We start from the raw sequence: 26,942 nt of genomic DNA on the forward strand, positions 1-26,942 counted from the left end.
ATATCTACTCATAAATGTCCTTTTAATGATGGAGATAAACCTTACCACTGACTTTTGTAGGAAAGCATATTATAAAACCATATTGTTGTGATATTTGTATTAAAGAATTTATGTATATGAATGTTATTAAATTACTATAAATGTTTATAATATGTTTAGTGTATTCTTTGGAAGTTGTAGTAAATTTATCTTTTTAATGTTACTTGTTAGGTCACATGCATTATATGATATGGTTAAAATGAGAAAACGCTACTACTAGCAACCCGGCAAAATTAGGGAGATGTACAACACTCCATCTACTGCATTCTCATAGAGAATGATGCAAATTTGGATCTGCCCACTCTATACAGGTAAATCCTGGAGTTGCATGGAAAGGATAAAGAAGATGGATAAGGCCAACTAACTCATAGTAAGATAACTAAAAATACAAGAGTATTATGTTCATTGATGTAGGTGAACAAGCATATAATTTTTGGAAAACCTTAGATGAGATGAATTTAGTAGTAGAAAGGACAGGGATCTCCATGAAATCCTAGATCAGAAACACATATCCATTTGAAAGAACCACCTGTAGGGAAAGCAGCTGTATAGTGTGTAGGATGAACCCACAGAAAAACTTAAGCTATGAATGTAGCTTACAGTGTGAGATATGGTAGAGAAACAAGACGATGACATACAGGTGAGGGAGGAGAGAAGGTCAACAGTGCTCTACCAACATGCTCAATTAGAACATGGAGGCTTCGTTAATAACATAGATGTTAAGATATTATCAGTACAGACTAGATTATGGTGGCCATATATACAGTAGTGGATGGACTGAGCCTCAATAGAAAACATGAATGGATTGACTCCACTCTACCAAACTGGGCAACCTGATGACGAAAGATTAAGAGGAAATACAGATAGATGCAGTATAATACATAAACCTGTGTACACAAACACAAGACATACTAAAGACAATGAGAAAGAAGAAAAATAAAAGATCCAGGTACAAAAAATGTAGTAAGGATACGCATATGCACACAAAACACACACCCAGATACAGCTGCAAGTTGTTGCGTAGATAAGGATACATACCACAGAAATGCAAAATGGAATAAGCAGAATAAGAAGAGACATGGGATTGAGAATCACTGAGGAGGTCACAAGATGTTGGATGAAAGCGCTTTAGGAAAGAAACTAGATTAATGATTAAGCTGAAGAGAAGATGAAATATGGTTGGATCATGCTGAACGAGCTACCACAAGATGTCTTTCAACTGCCCACCACTCCCCCGTTCAAAGAGGCTGTGGCAAATATGTATAAGAGTGTATATAACAACAACTGTTTTTTTTTTCTTTTATATGGCTTAAACACATTGTACTCTTCTCCTGCCAATAAATTTGATTTGATTTGATTGGGTCTGATATAGTGTGTGTTTGTTGAATTCGCACAAGATGACCATTGTCGAGTATAACAGTATTATGTCATTTTGATGTAAAGCCCCATGGTTGTCATGAGGATATGGTGAGTATTCAGAAATGTCACTATTGATTATATTATCATAGTTGTGATGTATCTGGTGGCATAGTACTTCGACTTTCTAGTAAATCTAGGTAAATAATCACTATTGAATGAAGATAAAGACACAGGAACTGAACTTTCCAGTAATTCCATACAGCCACTGTTTCTGGAAAGCATCTTTTGACACTACCTAAATTCACAGTTATAAGGATGTGCATGATTTCGCCATATCATGACACCGACAACTGTTTGGATGTGACAGATGAAGAACTATCCCTCTCCCCACCTACACTAGGTTCATCTCGAATCTTTCTCAGCCCTCACTTCTCTACACCAACTCGTCTCCTTTCATCTCACAAGCTGACTGATTCACAGTCATTCCAAATAGTCTTTATATCTTTCTTATCCCAAACACCCAACCCATAATCATCTTTGCACTTGTTAAGTGAACTGATCCCTTCCCTATGACAATGAGTAAGGCGAATAGGCAGAGCTGCACCAGTTGTATTAATTATCTTAGTATCATGTTGATCCATCAGAAAGATCAAGGCTGGTGACTCCACTGATTCTTTGCCTATGTCCATCCATATCTCACATGGCCCTGAATGCTTTACTTCCAGCCGTCCAGACACAACTAGACTGCTCGAACCAAACCACCCATCCTTGCAAATTAGATAACCTTTACCCAGTTCCTAAACTCCAACTGATCTTTGTATACCAAAAGATCACTTATGACTAAGAAGAATCCTTGTTCCCTTCATCTCTCAAACAATGTTGTTCTCAGAGTAGTTCTGTGGATAAATCTCTGCAACCAATTCCATCGTACAAACCGTTTCTTCCCATTCCGCCATCTATACACACAAAGTCCTAAAGTACCTCACTTTGCTGCAAACTTACCAAGGGCAATAACTCTAACAAAGTCCCTTTCAGTTACTTCCAGTCACCTCACAGAAACATTCCTTTTCTTTTCCCCTGTCTTTCTGAATGTATCTTAAATTAATGTTTACATTTCCAATGACAAGCAACTCCGAACTATTTCCAGTTCTCAAATGCTCAGCACATGTGCTGAGAGCTACCAAACTTTGGTTACAATCGAAAGGATGCTTCTCTATTTCGTACAAATAAGCCTCCTCTTGATTTAATTTTACCTTCTAAACATTTTGTTAACCCTACATCAATTTGTACTCAATCTAACTACGCTTTTGTTTCCAAAAGGCTTCCGACAGTCTTAACTAGTCATGAAAATATCTTCAGCAATCACGTGCACAAGTCTCTGCCAACTCTAGAGGTGTTTAAGGTTTAAAAGCAGCCAGAAATCTTTAACTAATTTTAAAGTTCACGTCCATTTCCCTTGTACATTTTTCGTATTTACCAAAGATTTCAATTTGATCTTAATTGAAAGAAATTGTCTGTTCTTTTCATTGATATTCAATATTTTGATAAAAGAACTTCGCGTGACGAGGAATCTCTCCAAATTTAATTTTAGCACTGAAAAAATGGGATGCAATACAAGTATACAATGCATATCTTGTGTGAAAACTGAAGCTTTTCACCCCAAAGATTTCGTTTAGCACCAAATATGATCGCATGGACCCACACCACGCATTTTTCTCAGAATTATGATAATTTGGTTAAAACGTCCATATGCTCTAGTAGGCTAAATCTCAGAATTCACTTTAATGGTATGCCCATCTGTCCAAGCTACGATTAGAATTTTGCTTGCAAATTCGCGCGGAAGTTCGACCGAGGCTATTTCAGGAAGCTACGACATAAATTGCAGGATATGCCCTATGAATATATTGTACTACTATATCCAAAATCCCAAACACTCCGGCTGCTAAGAAACTCTTCTGACAAATAAAGAACGAAAGAAATTTCAATTTGTAGGCCACGTGACATGAAATGACCAATAGAATTCATATAACACCACCACTGAGTCTCCAAGATAACCGTTACCGAAGCTGTGTCTTCACGTCGGGAATTATAGTTATTTAGCGGCTGTTGTTTATGATTGATGCTAACAAAGGGTCGTTATTCAGGTAAAGCAGTATATTAAGGTAAGATAACGTTTATTTATCTATTAATTTTATGTGTTTAAAATAGATATTTGCTTCCCATTCTGGGTCGATATAAAAGACTTTCTGTTAATTAAGGGTCAGCCTAATTAAGTAAATTACTGTTATTTGTGTTTTTGTGTTGTCCGCTGGTCTTTTAAACACTCGGCTGTCGTGGATAGGTGCGATGGTTCTGTGTCCAGGTTCACATTTGCTGGTAAATATTAGAAAGTTTCCTGTGTCCGGAGAGTGTTTTAAAAAATGTACTTGTCCGTGAACGGTCGTTTCCCCTTTCGTTTATCTGATTGCGGGAAAATAGAAATTGATTCCAGTTCTTGATTGGTACTTAGTATATCTGATTTTTTATTACCCACAAGGGGCTAAACATAGAGGGAACAAACAAAGACAGACAAACGGATTAAGTCGATTACATCGACCCCAGTGCGTAACTGGTACTTAATTTATCGACCCCGAAAGGATGAAAGGCAAAGTCGACCTCGGCGGAATTTGAACTCAGAATTCCGCCGAGGTCGACTTTGCCTTTCATCCTTTCGGGTACTTAGTATATCATCCCAGGAGACATGACACGCAAAATAACCTGGTTAGATTTTAAAGTCGGTGCCCTTACACCGCTTACGACTTTTCCAGTTCACTGCCGTGTATACAGATTATTTGAAAAATATATGTATTTGGCACAGTATGAAATTTCACAAATAAAACTTAATCTAAGAATTCATTATTTTGTTGTTTTTACATGAATCACTACTCCATTATCACCCGATGTTTTTACATGAATCGCCCCGCAGTGGGTTAATACCACCCACTTTGGGAACCACTGATCTAGAGACTTCGGAAGGAAACGGATTTCATGCTAAAGAAGATTTCTGATTTTTTTTTTTTTTTCCTTTTCTCAAAATAACAAAAAGTATTAAGATTTTGGTACAATTTGAGGAGAGTTGGGCAGTGAATTTTTTTCTATCAATGCATGTATTGAACTCTTCCTTATTTCATTGACTGAAAAGAATGAACGACATGGTCAGAATGTGAAGTTGGATGAAATGGCACTAAGCGTTTTCCCAGGTATGCTCAGGTATCAGCTAGCTCGGTGCCTGAAATAGCCAAAAACACTGAATGGTGATAATGGAGAGAATTCTACATATTTCTTATGAAGCTTCTTCTGAACACGTTAAATGAAAACATCTACTTATCTAAATCTGCCTAGTTTCAATCTATGAACGATTGGTTAGTTTGTTTTATCACAGATGTATTCAAACAGGTGATAGAAGCATACTCTGCAATATATAGGAAAGCATTATTAATTACTAGCAGTATCGCCCGGCGTTGCTCGGGTTTGTAAGGGAAATAACTATAAAGCATTTTTAGAGAGTTATAGCAAAAAAATGGATTAAAAATGGAAAAAAATTATGGTAAATTATTTTTTAAATCGTTGACTCATCATAGACATTTTTAGAGAGTTACTTCCCTTATATAATAGCGAAAAAATGCATTAAAATGGAAAAAATGATGGTAAATTATTTTAAAAATCGTAGACTCATGCTAATACCCAAAAGGGCTTGATATGAATCACGACTATAAGATACCTGGTTTTGGTTAAACCACCACAAAATGTGGGAGTAGTTAGGAATCTAAATCGTAGGAGACAGACACACAACCCTACTTTCATATATAAAGATTGCTGCCAAATAAGACAATAACACTCTCACCCACCACAAACGGGGGAAAGCATTTCTTTTAGAAATGTTTACTTAGGGGAGAATGCATTATACACTCTATAAGGTGGTTGGCATTAGGAAGGGCATCTTGCTGTAGAAACCATGCCAAAACAGACAATGGAGCCTGGTGGGGCCTTGCTGGTTCCTATCAGCATCGAAAATGGACATTAAATAATAATGATTAGGACTTAGGTAACATTCTATTACACCTGAACAGAGACAACATAAATAAAAGTGGAGAGTTGCTAATTTGTGATTGTGAGATATTATTGAGAAGAGTCAATCACATACACAAATAGCTACTCATTTCACAACTTTTTGGTCATTAGTATCTAATATTTATTTTCTTTTTCTTTCAGGACATATTTCCAATGGAAAGAAGATTTTCTGCAGAGGATACTGAGAGTCTGCTGTGTTAGGGTAGAAAGATTTATCAACCAATTTATGTCTTCAGAATGAAAGGATAAGACTGTAAAAATTAACTGAGAGAATGTTTCAGAAAGTGAGCAAATGTTACAAATGTGATATTTGTGGCAAAGATCTGACTACAAAATCTAATTTAGCTATTCATAGGCGCACTCATACTGGGGGGAAGTCATACAACTGTGACGTATGTGAGAAAACATTCTCTCAAAAAGGAAATTTAAGAGAACACAAACGTACACATACAGGAGAGAAGCCATTTCACTGTGAAATATGTGGAAAATCATTTTCTTATAAAGATAATATAAAGATTCACAAACGTACACACACTGGAGAGAAGCCATTTCACTGTGAAATCTGTGGAAAATCATTTTCCACTAAAGGTTATATAAAAACACATAAACGTACACACACAGGAGAGAAACCATACAACTGTGAAATCTGTGGCAAAGCATTTTCAGACTGTAGTAGTGCAAGACTTCATCAGCTTATTCACACTGGAGAAAAACGATACCATTGTGAAATTTGTGGCAAAACATTTTCTCAAGTTGGTAATTTAACAAGACATGAACGTACTCATACTGGGGAGAAGCCATACAAGTGTGATGATTGTGGGAAAGCTTTTTCTAATGCAGGTGCCTGTGAAATACACAGAGGTGTTCATTCGAAGCCTTTCCACTGTGAAATCTGTGATAAAGCATTTTCTGTTAAAAAGTCTTTAACAGTTCACAAACGTATTCACACTGGAGAGAAGCCATATCATTGTGAAGTATGTGGGAAAGGATTTACAAACAGAGAAACCTTAATGAGGCATAAACGTGGTCACACAGGAGAGAAACCATATCACTGTGAAGATTGTGGAAAAGATTTTCCTGATATCAGCAGCTTAGGAAATCACAAACGTGTACATACTGGAGAAAAACCATACTCCTGTGAAATCTGTGGCAAAGCATTTTCTCAAAATGGTAGTTTAAAAACCCACAGACGTATTCACACAGGAGAGACACCATATCACTGTTTAATATGTGGAAAAAAATTTTCATTTCAGACCAGCTTAATGATACATAACCGTATTCATACTGGAGAAAAGCCACACTAATGAGAAATAAATGGGAAAATATTTTCTGAAATATCTGTCCTATTAGTTTATAAACGCACTCATACTGGGTAAAAACCATATCAGTGTGAAGTTTGTGGGAAGAAATTTTCCAATAGTGGCAGCTTAAAAAAGCATACATACACACACTAGAAATCTGTGGCAAAGCATTTTCTAACTTGAGTTGTTTAATAAGGCATAATCGTACCCATACTGGGAAAAAACCATACAGCTGTGTTATTTGTGGGAAATCATTTAATCGCAGTGATTATATATCTACACATAAATGTACTTTTAATGATGAAGATAAATCTTACCACTGACTTTTATAATAATAATAATAATAATTGTGTACAGTGCTCAGGTGCACTGCAACTCATCTAAAGTGTATATATAATCAGGTGTAGTTTCAGCGGATTTCGGAAAGCATGAGGGCCTTAAAGAATGCAGTGTCATGGCAGTCAACAACTGACGCAGGCAGTTTATTCCATGCTTCAGCAACTCTGAGCGTGAAAAAATGTTTCCGAAAGTCATGGGAGCTGTGTTGTTTTCTGACTTTGTAGGCATGTCCATGTGTGTTAGACACATAGAGATCAAAAAGGTGTTCAGTGTTGTTGTTGGTGAGGTGGTTGATAACTTTGCGGGTGTTTACCAAGTCCGTCGCCAGACGCCGGAGCTTCAGTGAATCCATGCCCAGGGAAACAAGGTGCTCAGAATATGGTAGGTGTCTGATGGAGGGTATGCGTTTGGTTGCACGTCTCTGGACAGATTCCAGGAGGTCAATGTTCTGAGCAAGATAGGGATTCCAAACTGATGATGCGAATAAGATAGTATAGTATAAAACCATATTGTTGTGATATTTGTATTAAAGAATTTATGTATATGAATGTTATTAAATTACTATAATTGTTTATAACATGTTTAGTGTATTCTTTGGATGTTGTAAATTTTTCATTTTTAATGTTACTTGTTAGGTCACATGTATCATATGATATGGTTAGAGTGAGAAAACATGTTACTACTAATATTACCACTAGCAATCCGGCAAAATTAGTGAGACGTACAACACTTCATCCACTACATGTAGGTCTCTGGATACTGTCAAAGGATAGGATCAAAGTGTACAAAGGAGCCAGGATTAAATACAAAGCCATCAGGGAGAATGATGCAAATTGGAATGTGCCCTCCATACACAAGTAAATCCTGGAATAGCATGGAAAGGACAAAGATAGGTAGGTAAGGCCAACTAACTCATGGTATGGTAACTAAAACTACCAGAGTATTATGTTTGTTGATGCTACCCCTGTACGTGAACTAGCATATGTTTTTGGGAAAACCTTAGATAAGATGAATCTATGGATTAAAGTAGTAGAAATGCCAGAGACCTCCACAAAATACCAGATCTGTAAAACATCCATTTGAATGAACCACCTGTAAGGAGAGCAACTGTATAGTGTGTAGGATGAACCCACAAATAAACTGGAAAGTGAGGAATGTAGCTTATAGTATAAGGTCTTGTGAGATATGCAAGAGAAACAGAATGACTACACATATTGGTGGAAGGTGAAGGAGGAGAGAAGCTCATCAGTGCTCTACCAACATGCTCAATTAGGACATGAAGGCTTGGTTAATAACATTGATGTTAACATATCAACTCAGACCAGACATGACACTCAGAGAGATTATAGAAGCCAGGCATACAGTAATAGGTTGATTGATCGTCAGCTGAAAACATGAATGGAATAACATCACACCTACTGATGATGGAAGGCAGATACAGTTTAATATATGAATCCATACACACACACAAGATGTACAAAAGACAATGAGAAAGAGGACAAGAAATAAAAGACCCAGGTATAAACAACATAGTAAGCAAACTCATCATCATCGTTTAACATCTGCTTTCTATGCTAGCATGGGTTGGACGATTTGACTGTGGATTGGCGAACCAGTAGGCTGTGCTGGGCTCCAATCTGATCTGGCAGAGTTTCTACAGCTGGATGCCCTTCCTAACGCCAACCACTCCGAGAATGTAGTGGGTGCTTTTAAAGTGCCTCTGGCATGAGAGCCAGTCTGGTGGTACTGGCAACGGCCATGCTCGAAAATGGTGTTTTTTACGAGCCACCTGCACAGGAGCCAGTCCAGTAGCACTGGCAACGATCTCACTTGAATGTTTTGTTTAAGTGCCAGTGAGGCGACGATGACGCACACAAAATACACACCCAGATACAAATTCTTGCACAGATAAGGATACATGTGAGAGAAAGACAAAATGCAATAAGCAGAAGAAGAAGAAACATGTAGGATAGGGAGTTACTGAAGAGGTCACTGGGTGCATGATGAAAGAGCTTTAAGAAACTAGAATGATGATAAAGCTGATGACCAAATATATAGTGTGTGTTTAATTGGCAAAATATGAACATCCTTGAGTATAACACTATTGTAACACTTCGATGTAAAGCCCCATGGTTGTCATGTATCTGGTGGCATAGTTTTTATTTTCTAGTAAATCTAGGTAAAGCATCACAACTGTCTGTAGATAGAGATACAGGAATAGAAGTTTCCAGTAATTCTATACTGCTATCGTTCCTGCAAACCATCTTTAGACACTACATAAATTTAGAATTATAAGGGTCTGCGAGAAGTAACCTTATCATGACATCAGACAACTATTCAGATGTGTCAGATGAAGAACAGAACAATCCCTCTCCCCACCCTCACTAGGTTCATCTCGAATCTTTCTCAGCCCTCACTTCTCTACATCAACTTGTCTCCTTTCATCACACAAGCTGACTGATTCACAGTCATTCCAAATAGTCTTTATATTTTTCTTATCCCAAACACCCAACCCATAATCATCTTTGCACTTGTTAAGTGAACTGATCCCTTCCCTATGACAATGAGTAAGGTGAATAGGCAGAGCTGCACCAGTTGTATTAATTATCTTAGTATCATGTTGATCCATCAGAAAGATCAAGGCTGGTGACTACACTGATTCTTTACCTATGTCCATCCATATCTCACATGGCCCTGAATGCTTTACTTCCAGCCGTCCAGACACAACTAGATTGCTTGAACCAAACCACCCATCCCTGCAAACTAGATAATCTTTACTCAGTTCCTAAACTCCGACTGAGCTTTGTATACCAAAAAGACCACTACTGACTACAAAGAATCCTAGTTCGCTCCATCTCTGAAACAATGTTGTTCTCTGAGTGGTTCTGTGGATTAGACTCTGCAACCAATTCCATTGTACACATCGTTTCTTCCCATTCCACCATGTACACACAGACGAAGTCCTTAAGTACCATAGTTTGCTGCAAACTTACCAAGGGCAATAACTCTAACAAAGACCATTTCAGTTACTTCCAGTCACAACCTCACAGAAATATTCTGTTTTCACCAAACTCTACCCTTCAATCTGTTTTTCTCTCTCTCTGTCTTTCTGAATGTATCTTAAAGTAATGTTTACATTTTCAATGATAAGCAACTCCTGAAAGGTCAACTCCGAACTATTTCCAGTTCTCAAATGCTCAGACATGTGCAGAGAGCTACCAAACTTTGGTTACAATTAATCGAAATGATGCTTCTTTATTCCGCACAAGTGAGCCTCTCTTGATTTAAGTTCATCTTCTAAAACAGTGCTTTTGAAACTTTTTGCTGGAGCGGAACCCCAAGGAAACATTCCACTGGCTCGAGGAACCCCTGTGCAATAATTTAATAGTCTTATGCACACATATCTGCACAGGGGAATTAAAAACTACTGCCGATTTTAGCAGTTTTGTAACTTCTTGCGGAACCCTGGTTGAAAACCACTGTTCTAAACGTATTGTTAACCCTATATCAAGTTGTACTCAATCTATCTACGCTTTTGTTTCCTAAAGGCTTCCATCTGTGTTCACTAGTTAGGAAAATATCTTCAATCACGTGCAAAATTTTCTACCAACAAAAAGGCCAACTCTAGAGGCATTTAAGGTTTAAAAGCAACCAGAAATTTTCGATAATATCTTTTAATTAATTTTAAAGTCCACGTCCATTTCCCTTGCACATTTTTCGTATTTCTCAAAGACTTCAATTTGATCTTAATGGAAAAAAAGTGTCTGTTGCTTTCATTGATATTCCATATTTTGATAGAAGAACTTCGCGTGAAGCGGAATCTCTCTAAATTCAATTTTAGCCCTGGAAAGATGGGATGCAATACAAGTGGTGTGAAGGTTTTTCACACCTGAGATTACGCTTAGCACCAGATATGATCGCATGGACCCACACCACGCATTTTTCTCATAATTATGGTAAGTTAGTGAAACCGTCGATATGCTCTCGTAGACTAGGTCTCAGAATTCACTTTAATGGTATGCCCATCTGTTCAAGCTACGATTAGTATTTTGTTTCCAAATTCGCACGTAAGTTCGACCGAGGCTATTTCAGGAAGCTACGACATATATTCGAGGATATGTCCTACGAGTATATTGCACTACTATTTCCAAAATTCAAAACACTCCAGCTACTAAGGGTTTCCGACGAGAAAATATTCCACGCTAACCGTGACCAACCACTTCGGGTGAAACTCTTCTGACAAATAAAGAACGAAAGGAAACTTAGTCTGCAGATCACGTGACTTGAAGTGACCAATAGAATTCATATAACACCGCATCGCAGTCTCCCACAGAAGATTTACCGAAGCTGAGTCGTCATGGGAAATGTCATAATTGTTTAGCAGCCGTTGTCTATGATTGATGTTAACGATTGGTTGTTATTCAGGAGAAGCAATATATTAAGGTAAGAGAACGCTTATTTATCTATTGTTTGTATGTGTTTAATATAGATAATTGCTTTGCATCGTGGGTCGATATAAAAGGCCTTCCTTTAATTAAGGGTCAGCCCAATTAACTAGCCTCTCCCCTGTAAATAGCTGTTATTTCGTTTGTTTGATGTTGTCTCGTCTCTTAAATACCTGGCTGACGTGGATAGGTGTGATGGTTTTGTGACCAGGTTAACATTTGCTGGTAAATATTAGAAAGTTTCCTGTGTCCGGAGAGTGTTTCAAAAAAATTTTCTTGTCCGTGAACGCTCGTTCCTTCGATGTAAATCGACAAAACCAAAACAAACACTCGACTGTTTCCGTGACAAACTCGACAATTCACTTCGGATATCTCCGTGACAGTTAAGCACGCACCACGCACACAAACCGTTAGCTTTCTTCTCCTTCACGCTGCAACTGTCGAATTATAACGGAAACAGTCGAATGTTTGTTTTGGTTTTGTCGAGTTATATTGAAGGATTGCCCGGCAGGCGATCTTTCGTCTCTAGTAGACCTTTCCGTCGATTTCCGTAAAAAAAAATATTTTTTTTACATATGGGCTTGCGGGAACTTTTGAAGTAATATACATACATATACACATACACCGAGTAAAAAATTTCAGCCCCCTTTCGTTTATTTAATTGCAGGAAAGAGAAATCGATACCAGTTCTTGGTTCGTACTTAGTGTATGATCCCAGGAGACATGATAAGCACAGTAAACAAGCTAGATTTTTAAGTCGGTGTTCTTAAGGTCCGATTCACTTACAGTTTATAAAAATGATGCAGTAGTTTTTAAGGAAGCACTCCGTCGGTTACGACGACGAGGGTTCCGGTTGATCCGAATCAACGGAACAGCCTGCTCGTGAAATTAACGTGTAAGTGGCTGAGCACTCCACAGACACGTGTACCCTTAACGTAGTTCTCGGGGATATTCAGCGTGACACAGAGAGTGACAAGGCCGGCCCTTTGAAATACAGGTACAACAGAAACAGGAAGTAAGAGTGAGAGAAAGTTGTAGTGAAAGAGTACAGCAGGGATCACCACCATCCCCTGCCGGAGCCTCGTGGAGCTTTAGGTGTTTTCGCTCAATAAACACTTACAACGCCCGGTCTGGGAATCGAAACCGCGATCCTATGACCGCAAGTGCGCTGCCCTAACACTGGGCCATTGCGCCTCCACGATGCAGTAGTAATCAACCAATGCTGGGCGTTCCTTCGTTTTAACTCTACAAAACTATAACAAGACCTCGGTTGTTTCCGTGACAACTCGAAAGCATTGTCAATTATTGCTACCAAATAACACAATAACACTCTCACCCACTACAAATGGGGTGAAAGTATTTTTTTAGAAATGTTTACATGGAGAAGTCATTACACACTCTGTAAAGTGGTTGGCATTAGGAAGGGTATCCATCTGTAGAAACCATACAGAAACAGTCGATGGAGCCTGGTGGGGACTTTTCTGGTTCCTGTCAAATTGTCCAACCCTTGCCAGCATCGAAAATGGACATTAAATAATAATGATGAGGATTTTGGGAATATTCTATTAATCCTGAACAGAGACAGCTTAAATAAAAGTTGTGACTTGCTGATCTATAATTGAGGTATTGTTCAGAATAGTTAATCATATATACCACACAAATAGCCACCCATTTCACAACCTTTTGGTCATTAGTATCTAATATTTATTTTCTTTTTCTTTCAGGACATATTTTCATTGGAAAGAAGATTTTCTGCAGAGGATACTGAGAGTCTGCTCTGTTAGGGTAGAAAGATTTATCAACCAATTTATGTCTTCAGAATGAAAGAAAAAACCTGTAAAAATTAACCGAGAGAATGTTTCAGAAAGTGAGCAAACGTTACAAATGTGATATTTGTGGTAAATTACTTACTACAAAATGTAATTTAGCTATTCATAGGCGCACTCATACAGGGGAAAAGCCATACCACTGTGAAGTATGTGAGAAAACATTCACTCAGAAAGCAAATTTAATAGAACACAACCGTACACATACAGGAGAGAAACCATTTCACTGTGAAATATGTGGAAAATCATTTTCTAATCAAGGTTATATAAAGAAACACAAACGTACACACACAGGGGAAAAACCATTTCACTGTGAAATCTGTGGCAAAGCATTTTCACAGTTCAATAGCGTAAGAAGTCATCGGCTTATTCACACTGGAGAAAAACAATACCATTGTGAAATTTGTGGCAAAACATTTTCTCAAGTTAATAATTTAACAAGACACAAACGTACTCACACTGGAGAGGAGCCATACAGGTGTGATGACTGTGGGAAAGCTTTTTCTAATGTGAGTAACTTTGAAAGACACAGAGGTGTGCATTCAAAACCTTACCACTGTGAAATTTGTGGTAAAACATTTTCTGTAAAAGAGTCTTTAACAGTACACAAACGAGTTCACACTGGAGAGAAGCCATATGCTTGTGAAGTATGTGGGAAAGGTTTTACAATTAGTCGTACCTTAATAAGGCATAAACGTGTTCACACAGGGGAAAAACAACACCACTGTGAAATCTGTGGGAAAGCTTTTCCTGAAAAATATGTCTTAACATTACACAAACGTATTCACACAGGAGAGAAACCATATCACTGTGAAGTTTGTGGAAAAGACTTTTCTGGTAGGTGCAGTCTAAGAAATCACAATCATATTCATACTGGAGAAAAACCACATCACTGTGAAATCTGTGGCAAAGCATTTTCTGTAAATGGTAGTTTAAGAAGACACAAACGCATTCACACAGGAGAGACACCATATCATTGTTTAATTTGTGGAAAAGAATTTTCACTTAAAACCAGTTTAACAAGACATAGACGTATTCATACTGGGGAAAAGCCATAACTAATGTGAAATATGCAGGGAAGCATTTTCTGAAAAATCTGTCGTGGTAATTCATAAATGCTCTCATACTGGAGAAAAACCATATCAGTGTGAAGTTTCTAGCAAAGAATTTTCCAATAGTGGCAGCTTAAAAGGACATATACGTACACACACTGGAGAGAAACTTCACCACTGTGAAATCTGTGGCAAAACATTTTCTAACTTGAGGTGTTTAATGAGACATAATCATACTCATACTGGGGGAAAAACCATACAGCTGTGTTATTTGTGGGAAATCATTTCATCGCAGTGATTATATATCTACTCATAAATGTACTTTTAATGATGGAAATAAACCTTACCACTGACTTTTGTAGGAAAGTATAGTATAAAACCATATTGTCGTTAGATTTGTATTAAAGAATTTATGTATATGAATGTTATTAAAGTGCTATAAATGTTTATAATATGAGTGGTGTATTCTTTGGAAGTTGTAAATTTTTCATTTTTAATGTTACTTGTTAGGTCACATGTATCATATGATATGGTTAGAGTGAGAAAACCGTTGTTATTACTAGCAATGCAACAGAAATAGGGAGACATACAACACTTCATCCACTACATGTAGTTCTCTGGATACTGTCAAAGGGATAGGATCAAAGTGTACAAAGGAGCCTGGACTAAATACAAGGCCATCATGGAGAATAATGCAAATTGGGATGTGCCCACTATACACAAGTAATTCTGGAATAGCATGGAAAGAACAAAGAAGATAGATATGGCCAACTAGCTTACGGTATGATAAACTAAAAATACCAGAGTATTATGGTTGTAGATGATACCCCTGTAGGTGAACGAGCATATATTTTTGGGGAAACATTAGATAAAGTGAATCTATGTATTAAAGTAGTAGAAAGGCCAGAGACCTCCATAAAATAGCAAATCTGTAAAACATATCCATTTGAATGAATCACCTGTAAGGAGAATAACTGTATAGTGTGTAGGATGAACCCGAGGAATGTAGCTTATAGTATTAGGTGTTGTGAGATATGCAAGAGAAACAGAATGACTACACATATTGGTGGAAGGTGAAGGAGGAGAGAAGCTCATCAGTGCTCTACCAACATGAAGGCTTGGTTAATAACATTGATGTTAAGACATTATCACATAGATCAGACATATGGAGGCCACACATACAGTAGTAGAGAGACTAAGATTCAACAGGAAACTTGAATGGAATAACATTACCCCCACTCCAGCACACTGTGTATCCTGATAACAAATACAGTATAATACATAAACCCATATATAAAAAACAATGACAAAGAAGAAAAAAGATCCAGGTACAAACAATGTAGTAAGCAAGCGCATATGTACACAAAACACACACCCTGATACAGATGCAAATTGTTTCACAGATATGGATACATACCACAGAAATACAAAATGGGATAAGCAGAACAAGAGACATGGGATAGAGAGTTACTGAAGAGGTCACAGGATGTGTAATGAGAGAGCTTTAAGAAAGAAACTAGAATAATGATAAATCTGAAGAGAAGAACAAATATATAGAGGGTGTTTAATTGGCAAAATATGACCATCATTATGTATAACAATATTCTTTTCTACTCAAGACCCAAGGTCTGAAAGTTTTAGGGAAGGTGACCAGTCAATTAGATAGATCCCTCGTATGCAACTGGTACTTGATTTTTCAACCCTGAAAGGATGAAAGGCATAGTTGAACTCAGAATGTAAAGATAGACGCAATACTGCTAAGCATTTTACCTGGCATACTAACATTTCTGCCAGCTTGCTGCCTTGAAGTATAACAATATTATAACTTAATAATATTATTTTGATGTGAGGCCCCATGGTTGTCATGAGGATACAATGAGTATTCAGAAATGACACTTGATTATATAATCATACTTGTTTTGGATCTGGTGGCATAGTACTTTTGATTTTCTAGTAAGTCTAGGTAAAGAATCACAAGTGGCTGAAGATGCAGACACAAGAACTGAAATTTACAATAATTCCACACTGCCATTGCTCCTGAAAACCACTCACCAACACTACCTAATGTCACAGGTGTAAGAATCTGCAAGACATAACCATATCACGACACCTGTCAACTGTTCAGATGAAGAACTATTTCTGCCATCTTCACTAAATTCAACCTGAATCTCTCTCAGTCCTCATCTCACTACAACAACTCATCTCCCCTTGTCACTCATCACTAACTGATTCACAGTCATTTCAAATGATCTTTGTTTTGCTTCCCTAGACCCAACTCATAACAATCTTTGCAAAACTGATTACTTTTTAATCACAATAACCTGGACCTTTAAGTAGTTTGAGTAAGCTGAACAGAGCTCCTGCAGTTGTGTTAAGTATCCCTATTATTGTGTTTCACTGTTGATCCATCAGAAGATGGATCAAGGTAGGTGACTGCTATCATTCTCTTACATGTGCCCGTCCATATCCCACATGGCCCTGAAGCTTTACTCATAGCATCACTCCAGCCGTTCAGACACAAAACAACTACAATGAACCAAGCCACCCATCCCTGCAAACTAGATACTCCTTACCCAGTTCCTAAACACCAACTGATCTTTGTATACCAACAGGATTACTACTGACTATGAAGAATCCTAGTTCCCTCCATCTCCCAAACAATGTTATTCTCAAAGTAGTTCTGTGGAAAAATCTCTGCAATCAATTCCATTGTACAAACGGTTTCTACCCATTCTACAATGCACACAAACGCACAGGCTGTCCTAAAGTCCCTCAGTTTGCTGCAAACTTTACCAAGGCCAATACCTTCACAAACTTTACCAAGGCCAGTTACCTTCACAACCTCACAGAAATATTCCGTTTTCACCAAACTCTACCCTTCAGTCTTTTGCTCTCTGTCTTTCTGCATGTATCCTGATTAATGTTTAACTTTCTGATCCTGATGATAAGGAACTCCTTCTGACAACTCTAACCCTAAAACCTTAAAGCTAAAACCAGTACAAACACACGAACGATGTCATAAATAACAGTGAAAAACGAAATATACACCGCCGATAGTTGTTATCGACAAACAACAGCAGTAATTTTATTCAGCTGAATACACGTCATTGATTGGTTGAAATTACCGAAATAGGACAACTTGAAAGTGAAATAACTTCCCAAATATAAGCTTTTCTAAAAAACGCTAAGAGTAAAAGATGTTTTATATGACGCATTCTACCAGTGTCCGAAGTTTGAAAGTGTTTAGTTACAAAAAATTTTTTATAAATCTGTGGTCAAAAGGTAAAGATCCAATTTTTTCAAGGAGAGGTGCGAAACTGCATTAGCCCTGAAATTAATTTTTTTCCATATTCTTAATATCCATATTTTCCCACGTAGATTGAAAAAAAAAAATCGAAAATAAGTTAGAATGTAAAAATTGGGGATGGGGTGGAAGTAATTTTTGGCATATTGAGAATCTCCGTAATCGAAAACAGGAATCCGCTGAAAGATTAAAAAATAAAAGGCGATTTTTTTCGTGCCGGTGTACTTGTAAACATTAACCATACTGCTATTTCTAAAATCGAAAACGTGCCTACTCCAAAGGGTTTCGGACGAGAAATGATGTATCTGTTTCTTACACACAAGGAGCTAAACATAGAGGGGACAAACAAGGACAGACAAACGGATTAAGTCGATTACATCGACTCCAGTACGTAACTGGTACTTAATTTATCGACCCCGAAAGGATGAAAGGCAAAGTCGACCTCGGCGGAATTTGAACTCAGAACGTAAAGGCAGACGAAATACGGCCCCGCATTTCGCGTGAAAGTCTTCTGCTGCGAAAAAAAAAGTCTGTAGACCACGTGACTGGAAGTGACCAATAGAATTCATATAACATCGCCATCCGAGTTTCTCGCAAAGCATTTAGCGAAGCTAAGCAATCATAACGGGAGTTATAATTATTTATGATTGATGTTAACAATGGGTAGTTATTCAGGAGAAGCAATATATTAAGGTAAGATAATGTTTATTTATCGGCAATCTTTGTACGTGATTAAAATAGGTAATTGTGGCTGAAGTAAAGACAATGTACCACATCTCCATTTGGAATTGCTTTTTTTTTTTTTTTCCAGGAACCCACTATTCCGATACGGAGATTCCGAATCTGCCCTCACCCTTCAATTTCTTCAATTTTCACTTTAAAAAAATTGGTGGGTGCGTGGCAAAATACGGAGATTATGATTCTGAAAAAAAAAAAAAAAAAAATGGTTATATTTACACATGTTTCTCTGGCGCCTGTTTCAATAGAATGTTTCGAGACACTATCTTGTCACAAAAATATCAAAGATTTACTAACTTAATCGATTTGTGACTAAACCTTCATTTAATTTCATTTTATACCAACTTTATTATCAACTAGCAGTTATAGCCCAGCGTTGCTCGGGCTTGTTTTCTTTTCGACCCTTTAGAATTGGATTTTTTGAAAAGTGAAAATGTTGCATTATGTAGCTTGTTATTCTCTTTAAGTGAACATTTTTCTGGTTGAAATATACCGATAAATGGCGACACAGCAGTCAAAAAATCGTAAAAAAATAGGGATTTTCATAGAAAAAAAGCACCTTTTTGATGTAAATAATTTTTGGCGTTAACATGGTCCGATTTGAATTTTTTTCTTCTACGGAAGGAAGAGCAAGCCTTCTACTATCATACTCACAATTTTGGTCAACTTGCGCCGCAGGGTCTCGGAGGAGATAGTGTTAGTTGAAGGCTACCAAACCTGCCACACACAGACAACTTCAGCTTTATATATAGAGAGAGATTATATAGATAATAACAATTATGGTCTGTAAAGAAAACCTATCTATTTGTACATTTTCATGTTTCTCTTTTACGATCAACGTTACAAAGGATCGCAAAAGAGAAACATTTATGAAAATGTACAGATAAATAAGTTTTCTTTACAGACCATAACTGTAATTATCTATATAATTGATAATAAAGTTGGTATTAAATGAAGGTTTAGTCACATTTTGATTAATACAGTTCTATATTTAATGTAGATAATGTACAAATCGATTAAGTTATTAAATTTTTGGCATTCTTCTGACAAGATAGTGTCTCGAAATATTCTAATGAAACAGGCGCCAGAGAAACATACTTTTTTTTTAAAGTGAAAATTAAAAACAAATTGGGGTGTGGGATTAAAATTTTGAAATGCAGATTTTCTTGCAGATTCGGAATCTCCGCACTCAATATAGTGGGTTCCTGGAAAAATATAATAAATAAATAAAATCCCAAAGGTCCATTGTCTTTATCTCCGCCGATAATTGTTTCCCATCCTGGGTCGATATAAAAGGCTTTCTTTTAATAGTCAACCCAATTAACTAACCTCTCCAATGTAAATTACTGAGTACTATTTAAGAAGAGTGGTCCTGGTGCGCGCATCCGCGCTAACTAGTCGTGACTAGTCGATCCTACAACGACTACCTAGCAAAATAAAACACAAAATAAATAATTTTTTTAAAACAAAGTAAATAAAACAGGCGAATCTTGGTATATGTACAGGTGTAAGTACCGGATACATTTCAAAAAAGTGTTTTTTTATATATGGGGGGGGGTGTTTAAAGTTTGGGTTTGTGTTAAGGTTAGGGGTGGGAGAAAAGGGTTTCTGTTATCTTCAGAAATGTAAACAAAGTCACGTGTGTACATATACCGAAGCACCGCCTAAAACACAAAGTAAATAATTTTTTAAACAGTAAATAAAACAAAAACACAAAGTAAGGATCGACTAGCTAGTGCGGATGCGCGAGTGCGCGCACCGGGACCACTCTTCTTAAATATTACCAATTACTGTTATTTATATTTGTTTGATGTCGGCTGATCTCTTTAACACTGGGCTGTCGTGGTTCTGTTTCCAGGTTCACATTTGCTGGTAAATATTAGAGACTTTCGTGTATCCAGAGCGTTGGAAGAATTAACCGGGCTGTGAACGGTCGTCTCCCCTTTCGTTTATCTGATTGCAGGAAAGAGAAATCGATTCCAGTTCTTGATTTGTACTTTGCTTATCGTCCCAAACGACATGACAAAGTAAACTGGTTAGATTTTTAAATTCGGTGCCCTTAAATCCTGAATACATACACCGTTTTTGACTTTTCCAATTCACTGCCTTGTATACAGACTATACAAATAATAGATACCTCTTATCTCATCTAGGACGCCCCAAGACTGTTTCCACACGTTTTCCCCCATTCATCTCGATCTTCCATAATGGTCCTCAGCTCCTGTACCCCTTCTATTCCAGTATCCTCCAGCAAGTTGTCGATATAGGTCGTCTTCCTCTCTTGTTTTTTTCCTTCTGTTGATTGCCAGAGCACTAGCTTGTTAGCAACTTCATCGGTGTGTCTGATAGTGCCCAGCTAGCCTCATCTTTCTATGCTGTACCTTCAATGTTACTTTTGGTAGTCCCTGGTAGTTTGTTGTATGGCTCTTCCAGGAGACATTGAATGCCATTCTAAGCATCCTCGTACAAGAACCGTTCAATGCTTTTAGTCAGCGTCCATATTTCAGCCCAGTTTAAACAGATTCCACTGTTGTCTGAAACAAGCTCCCTTTCAATTTCCTTTGAACTCCACGTCTTTCTCTATTTATGGTATGCACTCCAGGCAGTAGCTTTCCTTGCTACGATGTTTTTTTTTAAGTACTTTGTGTCCACGCACCAAGGTATTTGAAATTTTCAACCACCTTCAGCGACTTACCGTCTCTCACTTTCACTGATTGAGTACTTGCAGCTGTTTTGTTTGCATTACAGTACAATCCTACCTTCCCTGATTCCTGCTTTAATCTGCTCAGCACCTCCTGTACCTGATCTGTCCTCTCTGTTAGTAATACCAGGTCATCAGCATAATCTAGGTCAGTTACTGATCCCGCTTGATGCCGTCTACTTCTTTGCCTATACAGTTTGAACCCCAGTTCTTCCTTGCCCTCGTACGTTCTACATATACATTACATAGTCCAGAACGGTGGTGAAGAGATAAGGTGCTAGCGTGTAATACTCCGGCTTTGACTTCAAAGTATTCCGTCTTTCCATCAGGAGCGATCCCTTTCACTCTGGTGTTCTCATACAGCTTACTTATTGCTTTTAGAATTCTTATGGCTAATGCAGTTTCTCACCTCTCCTTGAGAAATGCATTCTTTTGAAAATTTTTCGGATTCCTACATTTTAGATGTCAGAGATGACGAATATGCAAAAAAAAAAAAAATGACAACACCCCTACCCCGCCATTCAAATTTTTTATTTTGTTTACTTTAAAGAGATCATAGGCGAGTCTACTTCTTCCACAGGTTCCCTCCACTGCTAGGGTGTGACACTTCTTCACATAGCTGTCCTCATCCATACGCAGCACGACCTTACCAGTGCAGTTGACTCTTGTACATCACATCTGATGCTTTTCTCTCAGGGCGCTTACACTGTCGTGCATGCACACTGACATTACACATCCAGTGGAGCATACCAGCTTAATTTTTTGCAATCTTACGCATATCCTTAGTTATCACAGCCCATGTTTCACTGCCGTGTAGCATGGCTGTTCGCCCACATGTGTTATACAGTGTACCTTTCACTCTGGGCATGAGGCCTTTTGATACCTGCAGAGGTAGGAACTCTCTGAACTTCGCCCAAGCTATTCTTACAGCTATGCTCTCAGAGCATCCACTCCTGCTACTGACTTGGTCACCTAGGTAATGGAAGCCATCAACTGCTTCTAGTTTTTCCACCTGACATGTGACGGAAACTGTTTTCTGCACATGTTTATCTGCCACACAAAAAAACTATTTTCACAGTTAGCCTTCCTTTGATATTGCTGCACCTCATATGTGTCCATAGCTTACCCAGGTACATCAGCATAGAGGAGCTCCCTGGGGCATCCTGTCTTGAATTCTTCTGTTGTTGTCTGGAGGACTATGATGAATAAGAGTGAGCTGAGGACTGATCCTTGGTGGACCCCTACCTGGAATTCTTTACTATATTGCCAACCCTTACCTTACTGACAGCTGTTTTACCAGAAATATAGCACCAGTGGTGCTTCTCCCTGACACAAACTCAAACTGCATCTCGTCTAAACTAACTCTCTCCTTAATTAGTTAGGCTATGACCCTCTCCGTGACTTTCGTCATCTGATCCAACAATTTGATATCTCTGTAATTTTTCGTATCTAATGCATCACCTTTACCTTTGTAGCAGTTGACTATGGTGCTGCTATACCAGTCATTGGGTATGACTCCTTCATGTATCACCTGATTGACTATACAGGTGTCTAGACTATAGCCTACACCACCAGGTATTTTAAGCATCTCTGCAGTGATTCCTGATGGGCTGGGGTCTTTCCTTGTCTTCATACCCTTAATTGCTTTATCTACCAAGGTACTGTCAATACAGATAACTGGACCCTCTGTTGGGTCGACATTTGGCAGACCATATTTCTTCTACTCATTCTCATCATTTAGCAATTTTTGTAGTTATTAAAATGCGTACATATGCATATACACAAAGAAAAACATGATAAACAATGCCATTGAATGAAAATTTTGTTGAGTGTTGTTTGCTTTGTTGGATTCTTCATTTGCAACTCTGCGTTGATTTTTTTTTCCTCACGAGTTCTAAAAAGTTTCATGTCACTGAAATTAAGTTTCAAGGCCACTTTCTAATTGAGTGAGATAGTGTCTCATTTCACCTGGTATTGGAAGCTCCGGAACTCTTTCATCAACAGCGTCAGAATCGCCATCTTCATCTCCTTCGGTTTCCTTCTCAGAATGCCGAATGTCGTGAATGATCTCGTTTAGTTTCTCTCCTTCAGTGATGGTCTCTGGAGCAACAAGAGCACCATCATCTGTGGACAACCAGTTCTTGACTTGCTTTTTACTCAGTCCAGTTGGCGGTGAAGGTAGGATCAAATCTTCATAAACATCTATGGCCTCATTTGATTCTTTGGGCAAAACAGAACCAGCTTTAGTCTAACAATGATTGTCTGGTTAGAGACCTTCTAAGCTACACTTAACGTGTACATGGTATCCCAGATGTGATCTGCTTTGCAACTTCTTGGACATTTAGTGTCTTCCATAACATTAATTATCTCGTGCATTTCATGTCTAAAGTAGGCTGTTCTTTTTCAACTAAACCAAATACTAACTGTTACTATATTTCCATGACATTTTTCTGAGATTCTTAGATACATATTAATAGTGAAGGAGAAAAATATTTGAATTAATGAAGGGATTTATGTAATATTTGTTTAATTGTCATTAGTAACTAATATTTATTTTATTTTTCTTTCAGGACATATTTCCATTTGAAAGAAGATTATCTGCAGAGGATACTGCAAGTCTGCTATGTTAGAATAGAGATTTATCAACCAGTTAATGTCTTCATAGAGTGACAGAATAAAACTGTAAAATTTAACTGAGAGAATGTTTCAGAAAGTGAGCAAACGTTACAAATGTGGCATTTGTGGTAAAGTACTTACTACAAAGTGTAATTTAGCTATTCATAAGCGCACTCATACTGGGGAAAAGCCATACCACTGTGAAGTATGTGAGAAGGCATTCTCTGTAAAAGCTTATTTAACAGAACACAAACGTACACATACAGGAGAGAAACCGTTTCACTGTGAAATATGTGGAAAATCATTTTCCACTAAAGGTTATATAAAAACACACAAACGTACTCACACTGGAGAGAAACCATACAACTGTGAAATCTGTGGCAAAGCATTTTCACAGTTTAATAATATAAGAATTCATCAGCTTATTCACACTGGAGAAAAACAATACCATTGTGAAATTTGTGGCAAAAGATTTTCTCAACTTGGTGATTTATCAAGACATAAACGTACTCACACTGGGGAGAAGCCATACAGGTGTGATGACTGTGGGAAAGCATTTTCTAATGTGAGTAACTTTGAAAGACACAGAGGTGTGCACTCAAAACCTTACCACTGTGAAATTTGTGGTAAAATATTTTCTGTGAAAGAGTCTTTAACAGTACACAAACGAGTTCACACTGGAGAGAAGCCATATGCTTGTGACATATGTGGGAAAGGATTTCCAGGGAATATTACCTTAAGAAGGCATAAACGTGTTCACACAGGGAAAAACGGACATCACTGTGAAATCTGTGGGAAGGCATTTCATGAAAAATATCTCTTAACATCACACAATCGTATTCACACAGGAGAGAAACCATATCACTGTGAAGTTTGTGGAAAAGACTTTTCTGAGAGGTGCAGCTTAAAGAAACACAATCGTGTTCATACTGGGGAGAAGCCACATCAGTGTGAAATCTGTGGCAACGCATTTTCTGAAACTGGTAGCTTAAAAAGTCACAGACGTATTCACACAGGAGAGAAACCATATCACTGTCTAATATGTGGAAAAGAATTTTCGCATAAGAGCAGCTTAACAACTCATATCCATTTTCATACTGGAGAAAAACCACACTAACATGATATTTGTGGGAAAGCATTTTCTGGAAAAATTGTCCTATTAATTTATAAATGCACTCATACCAGAGAAAAACCATATCACTGTGAAGTTTGTGGCAAGGAATTTCACAGTAGTGGCAGCCTAAACGGACATATACGTACACACGCTGGAGTAAAACCTCACCACTGTGAAATCTGTGGCAAACCATTTTCTAACTTGAGGTCTTTAATAAGACACATCGTACTCATACTGAGGAAAAAACCATACAGCTGTGATATTTGTGGGGAATCAGTTACTTACAGTGATTATATATCTACTCATAAACGTACTTTTAATGATAGAGATAAATCTTTATATGAAATTAAATTACTATAAATGTTTATGATATGTAAAAAGTTTTCTTCGAAATTGTTGTAAATTTTTCTTTTTAATGTTACTTGCTAGGTCACATGTATCATATGATGTGGTTAGTGTGAGAAAATTGTTGTTACTACTACTACTACTACTGTTAGCAATGCAACAGAATTAGGGAGACATAAAACACTCCATCTACTGCACGCAGTTACCTGGCTCCTGTCAAAGAGATAGGGTCTAAGTTTAGAAAGGAACCAGGGCGAAGTACTAGTCCATCATAGAGAATGATGCAAATTGAGATGTGCCCACTATACACAAGTAAATCCTGGATAGCATGAAAAAAATGAAGAAGGTGGATAAGGCCAACTAACTTGTGGTATGATAACTAAAAATACCAGAGTATTATTAGAGTAGGTGAACTAGGATATGTTTTTGAGAAAACCTTAGGTAAAATGAATCAATGGATTAAAGTTGCAGAGAGGTGATGGAACTCAGTAAAATCCAAGATCTGCAGAACATAGCAATTTGAAAAAAACACCTTTAAGGAGAGCAACTGTATAGTGTGTAGGGTGAACCTACAGATAAACAGTAAAATTTGGAATGTAGTTTATAATATAAGGTGTAGTGAGGTATGGAAGAGAAACAGGACAACAACATACACTGCTGGAAGCTGAAGGAGGAGAAAAGCTCATCAGTGCTCTACCAACATGCTCAATTACGACATAAAGGCTTGGTGAATAACATAGATTTTAAGATGTTAGAAAATATTATCACATAGACCAGACAGGTTATGAAGGCCACAGATATAGTAGTAGGTGGACTGAGCCTCAGCAGGAAACATGAATGATTTAACATCACCCCACTCCATCACATTGCACAGCCTGATGACTAAAGACATACACTATAATACATAAACCCACACACACACACACACACACACAAGACATGCTAAAAAAGAAAAATAAATAAATAAAAAAACAGGTACAAACAATGTAGTAAGCATACACATATGCACACAAAAAAACACACTCAGATACAGATGCAAATTGTTGTGCATAAAAAGATACATACCACAGAAATAGAAAATGGAATAAGCAGAACAAGAAGAGACATGGGATAGAGAGTTACTGAAGAGGTCACAGGATGTGTGATGAAAGAGCTGTAAGAAAGAAACTAGAATAATGATAAAGCTGAAGAGAAGACCAAATATATAGAGGGTGTTTAATTGGCAAAATATGACCATCATTATGTATAACAATATTATAACATTTTGATGTAAAGCCCCGTGGTTGTCATGAGGATATGCTATTGATTATATTATCATGGTTGTTATGGATCTGGTCGTGTGGTAGTTTCGATTGTCTTATAAATCTAGATAAATTATCACCACTGGCTGAACATGTAGACACAGGAACTGAACTTCCCTATAGTTCTGTATTGCCATTATTCCTGAAAACCATCCATTGATAACTCATTTACAGTCATTCCAAATAGTCTTTATATCTTTCTCACCCTGCAGACCCAACCCATAGTTATCTTTATACTTCTGAAGTCAACTGGTCATTTTTTTTCATCACAATAACCTGAACCTCTAAGGAGTTTAAGTAAGCTGAATAGCCACAGCTCCATTAGTTTTTTTAAATTATCCTGGTATCATGC

General features: G+C 37.5%; 2 protein-coding genes across 5 annotated transcripts in view; both read left to right on the forward strand.

Annotated features, from left to right (window-relative positions):
• Positions 1-26,942, forward strand: part of LOC115213037 (zinc finger protein 879-like) — a 61,294-nt gene that overhangs the window by 12,602 nt on the left and 21,750 nt on the right. The window contains exon 1 of one of the 4 annotated variants that reach the window (XM_036504219.1): positions 11,428-11,591. The exons of 1 other annotated variant lie outside the window; for it this stretch is intronic. In XM_036504219.1, the coding sequence (XP_036360112.1) occupies positions 11,542-11,591 (50 nt within the window). In that variant the 5' untranslated portion in view covers positions 11,428-11,541. Of the gene's footprint in view, positions 1-11,427; positions 11,592-18,415; positions 18,469-26,942 lie in introns of those variants that run through there. 2 more of the 4 variants (XR_004999802.1, XM_036504221.1) reach the window with 2 other exon arrangements.
• LOC118764020 (zinc finger protein 879-like) lies at positions 2,963-7,140 on the forward strand. The gene is made up of 2 exons (XM_036504230.1): positions 2,963-3,560; positions 5,650-7,140. The coding sequence occupies exon 2, from the start codon at positions 5,781-5,783 to the stop codon at positions 6,810-6,812; it is 1,032 nt and encodes a 343-aa protein (XP_036360123.1). The 5' UTR covers positions 2,963-3,560; positions 5,650-5,780; the 3' UTR covers positions 6,813-7,140.

Source organism: Octopus sinensis, linkage group LG6 (assembly GCF_006345805.1).
Source record: "Octopus sinensis linkage group LG6, ASM634580v1, whole genome shotgun sequence".
Taxonomy (NCBI): domain Eukaryota; kingdom Metazoa; phylum Mollusca; class Cephalopoda; order Octopoda; family Octopodidae; genus Octopus; species Octopus sinensis.

What these genes read in the sequence shown, in the direction of transcription:
- LOC118764020 (XM_036504230.1), top strand. Translation starts at nt 5,781, where the DNA reads ATGTTTCAGAAAGTGAGCAAATGTTACAAATGTGATATTTGTGGCAAA.